General features: G+C 30.5%; 1 protein-coding gene across 1 annotated transcript in view; it reads right to left on the bottom strand.

Moving 5' to 3' along the window:
• Hydr2 (abhydrolase domain-containing protein 2) overlaps positions 1-14,663 on the bottom strand; it is a 42,631-nt gene extending 27,968 nt beyond the window's left edge. Inside the window, exon 1 of the mRNA XM_088188554.1 lies at positions 14,375-14,663. Within this exon, the coding sequence (XP_088044680.1) occupies positions 14,375-14,529 (155 nt within the window). The 5' untranslated portion in view covers positions 14,530-14,663. The remainder of the gene's footprint in view (positions 1-14,374) is intronic.
• Between the last annotated feature and the right edge of the window lie 400 nt (positions 14,664-15,063).

Genomic DNA, 15,063 nt, shown 5'->3' with positions numbered 1-15,063 from the left:
AGAAGTTAATAGAAAATAGAAAGTGTGAAGTGAAATTTTTGGATATGGACAACGTGAATTTTTATGTAAGTAAATTACCTACGCATTACTAAAAATACGATTAAACGTGCACATGTTCTGTACACGTGAATTATTTATTGGGGGTTACGTGTACTACGTAATAAATTATTACACATTTACGTGTCATTTAGTATACATAATAATAATAGTTATTACAATATTCATCATTAACTTGGAAGCAATGTACTGTAATGAGCCGAATGTGAATATTTTCGAGAAACTATAGATGTAGTGGTTCACCGCTAATTAAATGGATCAGAGGAAAGAGACATTTTAACCCTTTAAACGCCAGCGACTAATTAGTAAGTCACTTGTTATTTCTTATCAGTATCTCTTTCTGAAAATAAATATAAAATACTTGGTTTACTGATAAATAAAGATAGTGCAAGTTATTAAAAAAATGTATATAATTAATTAACTTGTTTTAAAAAAAAATCTCAAAACAAATAATCAACAAGTGACTCATCGGTGAGTTAAAGGGAATATGATTTTTTTTATTTAAATATGTTAAAATACTACGAATACTTTCTAGTCACATTTGTAATTATGATGATACCCTTATAAAATTAATTAGATAAGAGAATGTTCACGTCACGTAAATAAATTAAGCATTGAACGTTTATGTAAGAGAGTATTATAATTGCTGTATAACTTATATGGCAATGTAACTTATGGTTTATAATTTTATAATTAAAATATTTAACGTAGAAAAAAAAATCGCCGAATTACAAAACTAGAGGATAACGACCTAAGCTAGAGTTGCATAACTTGTTAGTCTAATCAATTTATTGTTATGGACGAGAAATGTGCACGTTTTTACAAATTCGTTGTATTCGAGGTAAACTCGTTTTTAATCAAAAATCAGTAAATATCAAAACTTTACTACGTAACAAATCCAATTAACACTATTGAAAGGAGGTAATTAGTTCTTCCACGCGAGGTGATATATAATATATACAATCGAGTAAATTCCAAACACACGAAATTTTGAAAGAACGTAGACGAATGTTTTCAAAAATATCATACACTATTTACAAATAGTATATATTTAAGAAAAACATAAGCTTTTACATATTTACATAAAAATGCTTTGGAGCCAATTCTGCGAAGTCGATCGAAGTTCGCAAATTGTTCCAGATTCCTATCTATGTGTCAAATTTAAAATACATATTATTATCTATTTAGGTAATTCATAATATACTGATAAACCGATGAAATGAATTTATTCAGCTGTAATATAATAATATTAGCTATCATAAATTCAGGCCAACGATGAGTAATTGTCTAATATATTTTCACACTTTCGTTTACAAATACAAATACACATAGAAATCGATGGGTTCAGAAACGACTTTTAAGACCAGAGGTCGCAGAGGTGATGTAGGCATTCTATTCTCAATAACGATATAATAAATACACCACAGCAGATACAACAGGAACCGATCGCTCAAAGTGAAATCGACCGGTACCCACTAAAGCAGTAGTTAGTTAATACATAGCTGTTATATAATCGTCGTCATCGATGAGTACATTATGAAAACGCCTACTTGCACAGGTGTTTTAAATATATAAATATACTAATTGCATAGAACCCTTGGAAACATTAATGGACAAAGATATTAATTCGTTTGGTGTATTAAAGCCAAATATTTTGTTTAATTACATAGACGAAGGTGAGCTAACACTAAGCACGTGCATCGATCGCCAATATCCCATAAACGAAATGAAGTAGTTAAGTGGATAGGGACAGATCATATAAGCCCGCTATTTTGTTTAATTTCTGCGAGCTACTGATAGATAAACACGGAATAAAAATGAACATTGTTGAGCCTTTTCTCTCCATCTCATACCCCGACGTTTTGACTACCGATGTCAATATCATCATGTCGAGGGCAAGGTCTTGACCTTCTTTCGACCGATGCAGTTTTTCCGGCCGCATCGTCGTCGATAACAAATCGAATCGCTCCAGAACGTCGGAAAAAATGGCTCCATGAGTACCGTAATAAATGTGTATTTATATTTCATATACAAGTTAGCCAAAAATGGAATAATTGAATATTCGTAGAACCCTGGCCCTGTTTCGTATATTACAGATTCGTCAAAAGGAAATTTCTATATAGGGCGTAGTTATTTGGCTCGGCGCCAAGATTATTTCTATAAAAATAAATCTGGAACGACGGACGAAAAGGTCTGCAGTAAAATTTTTCCGATGCGCCATTTTTTTCAATAATGTCTTGATGCTTTGTGACCGTCTTATAACGCCTCGGGGAATAACTAATTTATAAACGAGATGAGTAACGTAATATATCAAAATAAAACACGATTTCTCATTAGGCTAAACACAGGACGCTGTATTTATCCTTAAACTAATTACTTAATCGGCAACGTAACAGCAACTATAACGTAATCAATACACACAATATAATGCAACGAATCACACGTATCGTGCATTCAAATTTATGATCCCAAAACGATCGAGGATTATTAATGTAAAAAAACATTTGATTGAATAAGAATTTATTTAAAAGTAATACAATTATACACACTAATGGCTAGACCCAACTGCGAGTACATGGATGAGAATAAATCACGGATGATTAAAAAATCAGTAACCGTCGTCGACGCGACTCAATGGAATTTTGTGTGAAACAAAAATGGATAATATTTATATTTCCTCGTGTATTTTTTGGACATTTTCTATTAAAAGTAAGTTGGTTATATTACTTAGCAACCAGACCAAAAAAGATGCTTGAGGCTACTGAGCACTAGGTGATTATACCAGGTACACAATGCCCACGAGCACTTTAATTGATGATCGTATCACGACAAATCTCAACATCTTTGAGACTTCGTGGATTGCAATAATACCGGTATTACCGAGAGAGAAAATAGTCAATACCGGTATTACCAGTCTTGACATTATTATTTTAATTAATTGTTTGAAAAATAAAAAAAAACTTTCATTAATTATTAACAAAAAAAATATTCTATTCAGACATATTTTTATCAAAAATATGTCTGAATAGAGATAAAAATGTACAAAAAGCAGAAAGAATTTCGTGTATGCAAGCCATCTTCGCCAGCCACCCCTATCATAAAAATGAGGCCGACTGGCCGCGACGGCGCGATTATTTCTTTGTTACATAACAGAATTACTGGGAACTGCTAAGTAATAATAGACTTGTTTGAGAAAAAGCAAATGTATTCATGTTATGTTGACACGTCGCGCATATTATACAAGTTAAATTAAAATTTAAAAATTTGCGCCGAAATTCCTTGGACTAAAAGGGAAAATATTATTCAATTTTGATGTCCTACCCCGATAAAACTACTTAGGTTAACTCCCTACAATAAGCATAATTTTATTCTCGGCTTCGTAGTACCGAAAGTCAATTTTTGCCGCAATACCGGTATTTCCAGTATCGGTATTGCAGTCCCTATTTGCGCTTAACCTGTCCCAACAGTTTTTGGTGCAAGCGAGATATTTTATAAGATATTTCTAAAAAATATATTTTATTACATATTTATATTTATACATGTTATAATATCTTTTAAATCACATGATCGTCTTATATTTTTATTCTAGCCGTATGCTATTTTTATTCTAACCATTTAATATATATTATGACCCTGAATAATATAATTATGACCTGACTGTTAATAAAATTATGTTTTTAATCTGATCCAAAGTTGATTTAAATTCTGCATAACATATTTGTATAGCTCCGTACAACAATATATATGAAATAAAACATATCAATCAATGATTTCAATACCGGTATTATCAGTATTGTAATCCCTATTCATGCCTAAGCCCAAATCGGTTATCACTTCTATACGGTAAAACATTGTTATCTATTTTATAAGCAAATTGAAGCGGTATTCTTGCTCTAAAATAGGTGATAGAATGACATGTTTTGATGCTAAATGAAAAGTTATTAGCGGATAACCACGCACATAGATTTTTCAGTTTTTTTAATCCTTGATTGGAATCAACATCGGCGAAAAGCAAGAATTTTGAATTACGAATACCTTTATTAGTATCATTAATAAACAGAAGAAAATAAAACTTTTAATGATTAAAAAAGTATGATTGAAAAAAAATCATTTTGTAAGAATATAGGCATGACAAACTTGATCAAGTCTTTTCAAAATCAGCGTATATGACTTCTATTTAATTGCCTATATCAAGATTTTTCGTCACAAAATTGGAAAAATAAAGCAGAATCTCTGCTACAGATCTTGATACATGAAAATCATATTATAATATTAAACTTAACCCTTAATTACTCGCATGGGGTCAAAGCAATTTCGCATTAAAAAATGAAGCATTTGCTGTTTCTCGAAATTCCCCGCGCTCCCGCTAGCTTCATAACCCGCGTCGAAGTTTGTATTCCTGTAGCGACCAAGGAACGGGAGTGGAAGGATGTGTCGCTGCGGTGACCCCATGCGAGTAATTACGTTACTTTTTTGAAAGAGATTGATTGGGTTCCGTGGCCGTTTCAAAGGCAAAGTTTACATGCCAAGCAAACCAAATAAATACAGTATTTAAAAAACCAAGCATTGGTAGACTCCAAAACATTTTATTTGCTGGCCTTTGAGGTTTATTCTGGCAAACAACCTGCGGGTCCTTACCAAGTCTCAAACAGCCCAAATGACATAGTAAAACGTCTTGTAGAGCCGATAAAAGAAAGTAACCGTAATGTTACCGTAGACAATTGGTATACGAGCATGAAACTCGCAAATGAATTATTGGATCCACCCTACAAGCTCACTTTAGTTGGAACACTCAAGAAAAACAAGCCCGATATACCTCAGGATTTCTTGCCAAACAAAACTAGTAAAACTAAACGCAAAGTTTGTGTGCAATGATCACTCTCAAATATACTGTCAACAGTGTAATAAAAGTGATTCGGAGAGTTCCTAAAATTATTCTAAAATTTTAACTTTATCTCAGTATAAGTATAAATTGTTAATTTTTGATAATTATTTTAATTTAGCTTGTTTTTGTTTAATTAGATATTTAGTTAATGTTATTCCTTTTAATTATAATATAATTAATAAAGCACTTTAATAATAAACAAGTTTTATTTACTTATATATTTAATAAATAATAAAAATTATTCCTACAATTTGGGGTCACCTGTGACCCCATGCGAGCAGTTATGTAATTTTCTTTGTGCGAGTAACTAAGGGTTAATATTAAAAAATTATATTAAAAATAATAAAAAAATATACGTTTAGACAACACAACGAAATAACTTAGTGTTAATTACTCTTAAGCACAATTCCGTCAATCTTGTGTCGATATTATAAGGTTAAATTAGACATAATTGGAACATACAACGAGAGATTTTTGGAGTGAGGGTAATTAATCATATATTAATTCTATACAAAGTTATTCATATCAATATTGATTTATTTTTGAAATTAATATTAATTTAAAAAGCAATATTTAAACCTTAACGTTGTAGATATTTTATTATTATTATTGCCGGTTTACTTGGTTTATTATACAAAACATTTTAACCATAAAAGGATTTAGTATCAGAAGGTAGAGATAAACGTATTCTCCCTGACCCACACTAATATAGACAAACTATGATTAAGACCAGTTTAAAGTATAGTTAATACACATTTAATTTAAGCATCGAAAGCAAGTAGCCGAATTAACTAATCTATGATAGTTTTAAATATAAGAGGAGAAAAACTTTCATGTTCATTTTTTTATTATGGTTTAAATTAATTTTGTACTAAAATTTTATTATTTTGAAGCAAAAATGTTAGTTATCTAATAAGTAAATATCATTATGTGTTCATATAATAATTATAAGAAAACGTTTCATGGTCAAAGTCTGTCTACATGGTCAATAATAGCGAGCGTGTGATGATGTCGCTAGGAGCGCTATTTACAGATTGGGTTTAATAATTATTTTAATCGCATTTTTCAAACAATTTAAAAATAAATCGTTCTAGTTATTTAAACACTACTGCAGTTGCATTGCGCCGAAACGTCATAAAGAAAGCCGTAACTTTTAATCGATACTTTCCCCCGCTGTCTCATATATTAAATAAATTATAAAGTGTGTCCAAAAAATTACTGCAAACGTCGCCGTGACCATCGTCGACAAGAAGTAATATATAATTCATAGACAATACATTAGCGTCCTTCGAAAATTATATCCATGCATTATTAATCGCCGACTATTGTCATTGAAGTCACCTGGCAACCCTTCGGGGGGAATACAAAGTAAAATAATTAATTCAATTATCGATCAGTGTCGACACTAATTAAAATGTAGTATAGAGCAAAATCTGTAATGGAGTCGAACCAGTACCAAAAAAGGAAAGAATAAAAAAAATGCCACCTGATAAATTTAACGAATCTGTCACTCAAGAACGATTAGATTATACTGTTAAGATAAGTCAATAAAAACGTGTTACGGAAGAGTAAGCGGACGTTAGAAAAAATATAGTGAATGTGGCACAAAAGAAAATGAACGTTTTCGACAATCGTACATCATTATAATTAGGCATATCTGTGTGCTAATTGTGTGCGATCATTTTTTATTCTGAATTATCAGTTTGTTATCAAATTAAATAATAAAAAAAATAATATATAATACGTTAGAAATAATCTAACATTTTTAATTGTTTTAAACAAAACAGTTATTTGCCTCTTGTGTATCTTTATATGTATATTATATTATTTACTAATAATTACTTCACAATTAAATTTTATTCACGCACAATTAAATTTAAATGAATACTTTTATGCATTTCTATTTTCTTTAAAATTAAAAAATATGCACGTGAATGTGTAATAATAAATAATAACATTCAACGCTCACTGTTAATTTCAAAATAATTATAATATTCGCGGTTAATGTTTTCTTTTGCATTTTAATGTTGAAATTATGTTGCAATCTCTAATATACAAAAAAAAAACGCGACTGTGTCAATGCAATTCTGACTTCCTACTAATGCAACTAGACAGAGCAGGGGTCGGCAACAAGCGACCTTTTCAATAAAAGCATACAATGCTAAAAATAAAACGTATCGAAATAATTTAAAATCTATGTCTGATTAGAAAGTTCCTTGATTACTTTCGCTAAAGTCAAATTTAGCAGCATGTTTGGTTTGGCAAAGTATGCGAAATCGCAACGCAAGAGCGTGTTCCAGGGTAGTAAATGATGTCCATCTACTGAGCTAGCTCAGAAAGTTGGGCTAATTAGCAGGGAGCGACGCTCAAAAACCACCGGTTGTATACGCAAAACTGCGTGAAACTACCGTGGTGTGTGTATGCTAATGCGCGCCTGCAGTGACACCACAGAATTCGCACGATTCTGAATTTATTTTTATTATACTATTATATTCATTTAGGCTGGGTTTTGGTTTGAACAATAAATGCGCGTCAAGTATGCGCGCACGGCAGTCAACGCTATTAGGTTTAAACGGGTGGTTTTTGAGTGACGCGCCGCGTTGCGTACCGAAAATTGTATCCAAACGATTTTTTTTATTTATAATAATATTTCTTCAGATTTTCTTTGTAACCATTCTAATAAGCAATGCCGGAATAGCGTAGTTCGGATAAAAATAACTTATATTCCAGAGTCTGCGAGTTCAGGTTTCACAGCAGACTCAAATTTGTATTCATAAAAATACGAATCATAAAATGTTAAGCTGTAATTAATGTTATATATATGTAATAAAATACATTATAGTATATAGTCAAACTTTTAATTGTGCATGAATCATAGCTGCTTATTCCAGTAAAATATTCTTGGTAATTATTTGTTTATTATAAATATAACAGGCGTGAGCCCTACGCGTTACAACAGGTTAAAAACAAACATTTACAAGTAAGTGGTAAAATACCAAACTTAAATCAGTTCTATATATAATTTAAATTACAGCGTATTTTTATAAATATAATTTGAGTATGCTGCGGGACCCGAACCCGCTGTCTCTGGACCTTATGGATCATTTTCTTTTTGAGAATAATTACACTGAGATCGTAAGTAAGTCTAGTTTTCTACAAAATGTTACAATGCTGAACGATTCACCGAAGCTCATATTCTCATCTAAATCATCCTAATCTTGTAGAATCAGTAATCGCTCTAATGAATTCAAGTATTTTAAAATCATTGGCATATAAAAAAGTGAAAATAAACAACTGCTGCATTTATACCATTAATGATAAGAAAAAGCCGTCGACCAAAATTTTATCCTAATCCTTGATACTACTCTCGTAACTACTGCGTAGGTACGAGATATATGTATAGATATTGTATTGTCGAGTTCGCCCTTTGTGCTCGAAACCAGAACGCCTAAAATCAACAGATGAATTTATAAATTCGTGATTTTTTTTTAAAAAAAATAGAGGCACAGTAAGATTAAATTTTGCCAAAAAAATATTTGTCAGATATCGAATTCACCCTTTATGCTTTGAATGCTTCATATGTCCTGGACTTCAAACAATCATTATCGAACAATAATGATTGTTAAACCAAAACCAATATATTTGTATTGATTTTTTCAATGAACACAATACAATATTATCGTCACGATGATAAGCATCCGCCAATGTCACATCAAGTCCGCGAATACGTCACGCGTTCAAAGCGTGCAAATGATTCACGCGGTTCGCATTCGTTCTCAGATTATTCTTTACATTCGAGCTCTAAGAGGCATAAAACTGTGCTTGGGTTTGGAAGCATCGTTACATTCACTCTGCTTGTAATTAAAAATTATATGGCATGCATTGGTCGGGTGAAAAAAATATGGACACATTGGGAAAGTGTTGCGAGGTAGCGTCGAAAATAAAAGTGCTTTTTAACAAATAGTGAGCACATCAATCTACCAACGAAAGCAACAAAAAAAAAACTGACCTATAAATTATAAATTAGTTTTCTAAAACATCTATCAGGTCGTTGTGCTGTAAAAGTAAACAAGTTTTAAAAATCGATGTACATAGTTTTTTATAAGTCAAATTAATGGGTTAACTGTGCGATAATGATTTATTTAAATATTGGCCATCAGCTTTTGGTAAAAAAAAAACAGTAATTAAGAAGTTTAAATAATATGTAATAATACAAATAAGCGCTTGTAATTGGGTAGCACCCAAAAACGAAGCTATTCTGAAACATACACGTATCTAATAAATAATTTTTAATATTTTACTATCTACGTAGCAAATATATTTGAAAATAATGCGCATTATGTAAATGTACAAAGCGCACAATTACATCGAGCCGATAACCTGACAGGTCATGACGAATAGATATTAATTAAATATATATATGCCGATGGAATCTGAGTTTTATTATAATCTTAAACAATTTTGTTGATTGTTTATGTTAAATATATTAGTTTAATGTTTTTATCAGTTGAAGTACAGGCTTTTTAATAAATCAAAAAATGGTAGAAATCGCAATTTATACGATAGAAAGAAAGAGTAAATAATACAGATGGTCCGAAGTATATCATGCATTATTTGTTTACATTTTATATTTATTATTTAAAATCAAAAATGAGGTAAGAAACTTAATAGATCAACTTTTTTTAAATATATTTTAACTTTGAATAGAAATGATTCTAATTGTCCTGGGTTGAAGATGATATTATTTTTCAAGGTAATAAATTTGATTGTTATAAAAGAACAATGAAATCATTATGGATGGCGACATCGAAATTATGTACACATTAAAAAAAACTAGTTTTTTTAAAAGATTTTTCAAAACAAACATCGTTACCTCTACATTTTGATATTCATTTTTTCAATTGATTTATTCGACAAATTACCATCTTTAACATCCGTGAATAAATAACTGGCATACGCAAAAAAATCAGTTTTCGCTTTTCAACATTAACCCAAATCCGTCTAGAAATAATTTTATAGCAATAGAACCAGCCGTTCGACACTTTGATTATTATTCATACCATTACTGGTTTCACTTTCGGCCACTAATAATTATGTAGATATCGATACGTTTTGGCATCGTCGAACTGGCAGATTTTGATTGCTGCTACGAAATACTCTAGCATATGCCATGTTTACTTCCTGAATTCGAATCATATGTTTTACTCAATTTAAGAAAAATAAGCTATGTGATAAAAAAACATGTATAACATTCATTATAATTAAAAGGTTGTGTATTTATTCAATGACAAATACACAACCTTCAACCTTTTAACAATAAGAAATATCAAACATACACAAATAAATATAAATAGGGGAGTAAAACACACACAATAAAGTAAACAAGAGTACATTTATTATTGTTAAAAGATCGTGTATACGCCCTTGAATAAATTCACAACCTTTTAACAGCGATAAATTAAACATTAATCTTTTAGCAATAAAAAATTACTAGCTGTGCAAGAACACCTAATATTCATTAAAATAAATTATATACATAAATATTCGTACAGTAAACAATAAAATATTGTAATATAGTTGCAACGAAACTAAAAATACAATTTGAATATTGAATACAGTTTCATACACACATAGCTCTATGTTATAAAAAATCAATAAAAATGATCAAGACTATATTTTAATAACGTTAGTACAAAGTTCAATTTTAAATTAAATTCACCTGATGCCGAAAAGATTTATCAAATAATTAATAAAAAATACTTCAGACAGACTTAAAATTGTACATTATTTATAGTGATTTATAATAGATAAAATCAATACCAGCCAATGAGAAAGTCCACAGCTGCACAATATTAAGAAAGTATGGGTAATTTATTTAATTTCAGCTATTACAAAGTGTTTTTTCTTCATTGTTTTGTTTGTGTGCTATTAGTTTTTATGGCTATAACAAAGATAAGAATATAAATTTTGCAACAATAGTGGCGCATTGTGTTGTAGATCGGGGTGAGGAAAATTAACTACCTGCGTTTTTAAAAAACACTAACTTACAAAATAAATAAATTTTGTGTTTTTAGAAATAAAATAAAATATTCCACAGCAAATATTCAAATGACGAATAAATTAAATAAACGGTGAATATGTTAGTATTGTAGTCTTTATTCCCTATGTTTTGAAAACAATTTTTGTTAATAACAGTAGAGAAAACAAGTTAGACAATGATATAGAAATAATCACGGATATGCAGACAAGAGAAACTAATCGGTAGAGTTGACATTAACAGTTTCATCTTCTGTGACCGTTGGTTCTATATTTATACACCCATGTGTCGTGTGTCTTTAGGTTTTTTTACGTAACGTTCTCATTCTAGTTATAAAAGGGTCCGAAGATTTTTTTACTAATTTGCGTTTACTGTTGTAACACGTTTTTCAATAAAACGAACAGACAATAAACTCGTGCGAGTAAAAATATCGAATCGATTCTCTTTATTACTTTTTGGCGAAGAAACTATGGAATTATCGTTAAACTATACGACCTGCTTTATAAAATGCTTTTATCAACAACGCCCAAGTTTTTTGGAAATAAATCAATTAAAAGAGCAAATAAAACACACCTGGATTTTGACATTGATTACCGCGATGATATCACTGGTGATTAATACGTTGTTTAAATAAATAATTACGTTTCATGCTTTGATCACAGATAAAACTGTAATAACCTATAAAGCAATTGTAATTTGAAGTACAGATTAATCTCATTGTTCAATATGATTTTTAAATGGTTCAGACTATATAATATCATCCTCATCATAAAATATTATAAGATTAATACCTTGCGATAGCCAATGATTTTTTAATTATTAATTTAAAATAATTTGTATGACTAAATATATTTAATAATAAAAATACGATATCAGTAACTACATATTTAACAAAAACGGATGTTTGACAACAACGATAATAGCAAAGTGCAATTAGAGGATAAGATTAGTAAATTATTTGTTTTAGTGTTGGAATTGCTAATAACCGAAAACATTTTAGCTCGCATGTTCCTACATAAAATATAATACAACGTAAAACGAAGGTTATAAAATATGTATGTACATTCATAAAAAAAATCGAGGTGATAATAATGTATGAAATAGGATTCATGAATCATTTTGTAAGTAGATACGAAATTTTTGGTGTAATTTTCACGCATACGTTATATTATACAAAATATCAAGGGCATTGAAGCAAACGTTAGTGCTTATTATTTATGATATATGAATTGTTGACACAGGATATTGTACTAATATATTTCATATGATTAAGTATACAAATTTATAAGTGATATGAAAATAATTTATGTGATTATTTATTTAAACTCATATAATGATTAAGCCTACACTTTGTAAACGTGTACACAATTTGTATTTATCAATTGAGGATGTTGCCATTTTCATCGTTCTTTATTTCCCCTCTTCAAACAGTGATTTATAAAATTAAGTATCAAGCCATTAAATGTACAAATTTTTATCATACACACAATTAATATAAAATATTTTATTAAAGCTAATAATTACGTAATATGCTATTGTCTAAAAATATATTATTTAGAGAAATAGATAATTTTTAACTGTACAGACAAATTTAAAAACAATTGTTGGTATAATTGATTCTAAGTAGATCAAAATTTTATATTTTTCATTAAAATATTAACCATTTTTTAATATTTAAAACATTTGTTTTTATACATATATATTAAAGCATATTTTATAAAATTGAGAATATCAAAATGGAAAGATAATAATATTTATTCAAAAAATTTACAGATTATTTTTTCAGGAAAACTAACTTCTAGGTGACATAAAATGTTTCAAAACTGCCACCTAAAAGTTAGTTAGTCACTATTTTAGAAACCTGCCATCTATGTTATTATATGCATAATATGACTTAAAATATGCCATCGACGAAGGTCAGAAATTGGTGCTTTTGCTACCTGCTTTTGTTCACGCGAATCTAACAAATCTCATTTTTTCATTTTTATATTTAACGGGATTGGTTATATACGAGTGTATAGTGAAGATGTACACATTCATACAATTTAATCACTAGGATTATGTTATAATATATAAATCATATAAATCGGCCTAATTATTGATTCTGAATTACAGTTGGTTTGGCTTATAGATAACTATTTTTTACGTGTACTTAAAACATTGGTTGTTTAACAATTGAAAGGAATATAGCCTATAACATACAATTGTAGTGTAATTTGTTTATAGTTTTAAATATCGGTGAATCACATTTATTTTACAAATCAAATCGCAGAATTTTCCACTGTTTTCAAAGACAAAAAGAGTTGGGAAATTGGTTTTATTAAAAGAAATTAATTTAGCCCAATCTTTGGACAAATATATTTTAGATATGTTTCATTTTTGTTATCGTAAAATGGAGCAACATTGTGTAGAAATATACGTTTCGACTCTACTGCTACAATTGGAACACATGTTTCTGGGAAAATATTTTGAAACCAATCTTGAAATTGCATAGATTGGTGTTTTATAGTCGTGAATATCGGACAATAGTTTGATTGCATGTGGTATTTAAAATGAACGCTCACATTTCTCTAAAACCACCACGAGATGAATAACATGTGAGCTGGGCTTTTTTAGGAGCTAAATATGTACATATAATATTTTATTTACAACAATAATGTGTTAAGCTCCATAGTTATCGTGTGGGGTGGGGTGTTGTAATGGCGTATTGTTTTATAAATCTATCGAATAATTATACACGATATTTATTTATTTACGTTAAATATTTAGGGTTATGTAATGCATGTCGTATTATGAATATATATAATACATTTTTGTGATTTATATTATTTGATCAAAATACCTCCCCCCATTTCGAATGATATTTATATCAGTGTTGCCAGGATCGATATTAAATAATGAGCAATGCTAGAGAACACACGTTTTAAAGAAAAATATTAACATTTCTAAAACCTTAAGGAATTTAAGTATTAGCATGTGGGCGCTCGTGAGTAATTTATGTAAAAAAGATTATTTCGATAGGATAGTGTTTGGCAAAGGTCACATTCGGTAACGCGTGAACGACCTCGCCCAACCGGCCCTTTTAGGCGCCTACCTAGGTGTAAATACGCACAATAATAAATTAAAAATAAAAACACTGGAAGAGGAAGAAGAACGATTTGCATACAAGATGGACGATTCAGATACTGAGAAAATAAATGATGGATATACATTGCGCATTATTCACGTTTAAAATATAATTGAACGAAAATCGAAGCGTTATGGCCAATTTTCGCCGCATCTTGTTCGAATAAGATTCAAATTAGAAAAAAAATAAAAGAAGGATTCGCGTTCAAAATAAAAAATGGACGCCATAAATTTTGAATATTTTCAATTAGGAATGAAAAAAGACTCACGGCTCGCCGAGCATCGGAGCTACGTAGAGCAGAGACTCCAAGAAGCCCTTGTCTTTACACCAGACGACGGGCTTCTGCGCCTGGCTGTTGACGTTGAGAATGCGGAAGAGGATACAGAGGATGACAGCTATCGCGGCCAGAAGCACGGGCGACATGTTCACGAGTTGCGAAAGAGTCCGCCCATCAAAACGCGACACTCGCACGCAACTTACGCGAACAACGCGTCAACCGGCCGACCGGCAGCCGCAAACTGAGAGCCCGCACCAGCATCCCCTCCACCGCATCTGTCAAACGACCGCTGCCCCTCCTCGCCTCTCGCTCTTCGTCCGCTTATCGACGATGCCGCAAGCAGTTCGCCGGCGCGCGCATAGATGTCACTGGTGCTTTTTTTGGCCATAACGCGTTCAAATACGATCTTATTATATATTTGATAGTCACGCTTTTCACAATATTCATAATACATAAAATATAATAAATATTCATTTTCAGAAACCCGTAGAAAATAATTTACAAAACCCATACCTCATATTAGATGAGCTCGAATACAAAATTACCAAAAATAGTTTATTTTAAATCTTTAAAAACACATAAGCTACATTTTGTTTCTATGTTAAATAATAAACATAAATCCGTTGACATGGTGAGGAAGCGAACAATCAATACACTTCCCCACTGAGACACTGAGATTT

This window comes from Plectrocnemia conspersa, unplaced genomic scaffold (genome assembly GCF_051122295.1).
Source record: "Plectrocnemia conspersa isolate PC_06_02 unplaced genomic scaffold, ASM5112229v1 ptg000007l, whole genome shotgun sequence".
NCBI lineage: Eukaryota > Metazoa > Arthropoda > Insecta > Trichoptera > Polycentropodidae > Plectrocnemia > Plectrocnemia conspersa.
This window is presented reverse-complemented; position numbering and strand designations above follow the sequence as displayed.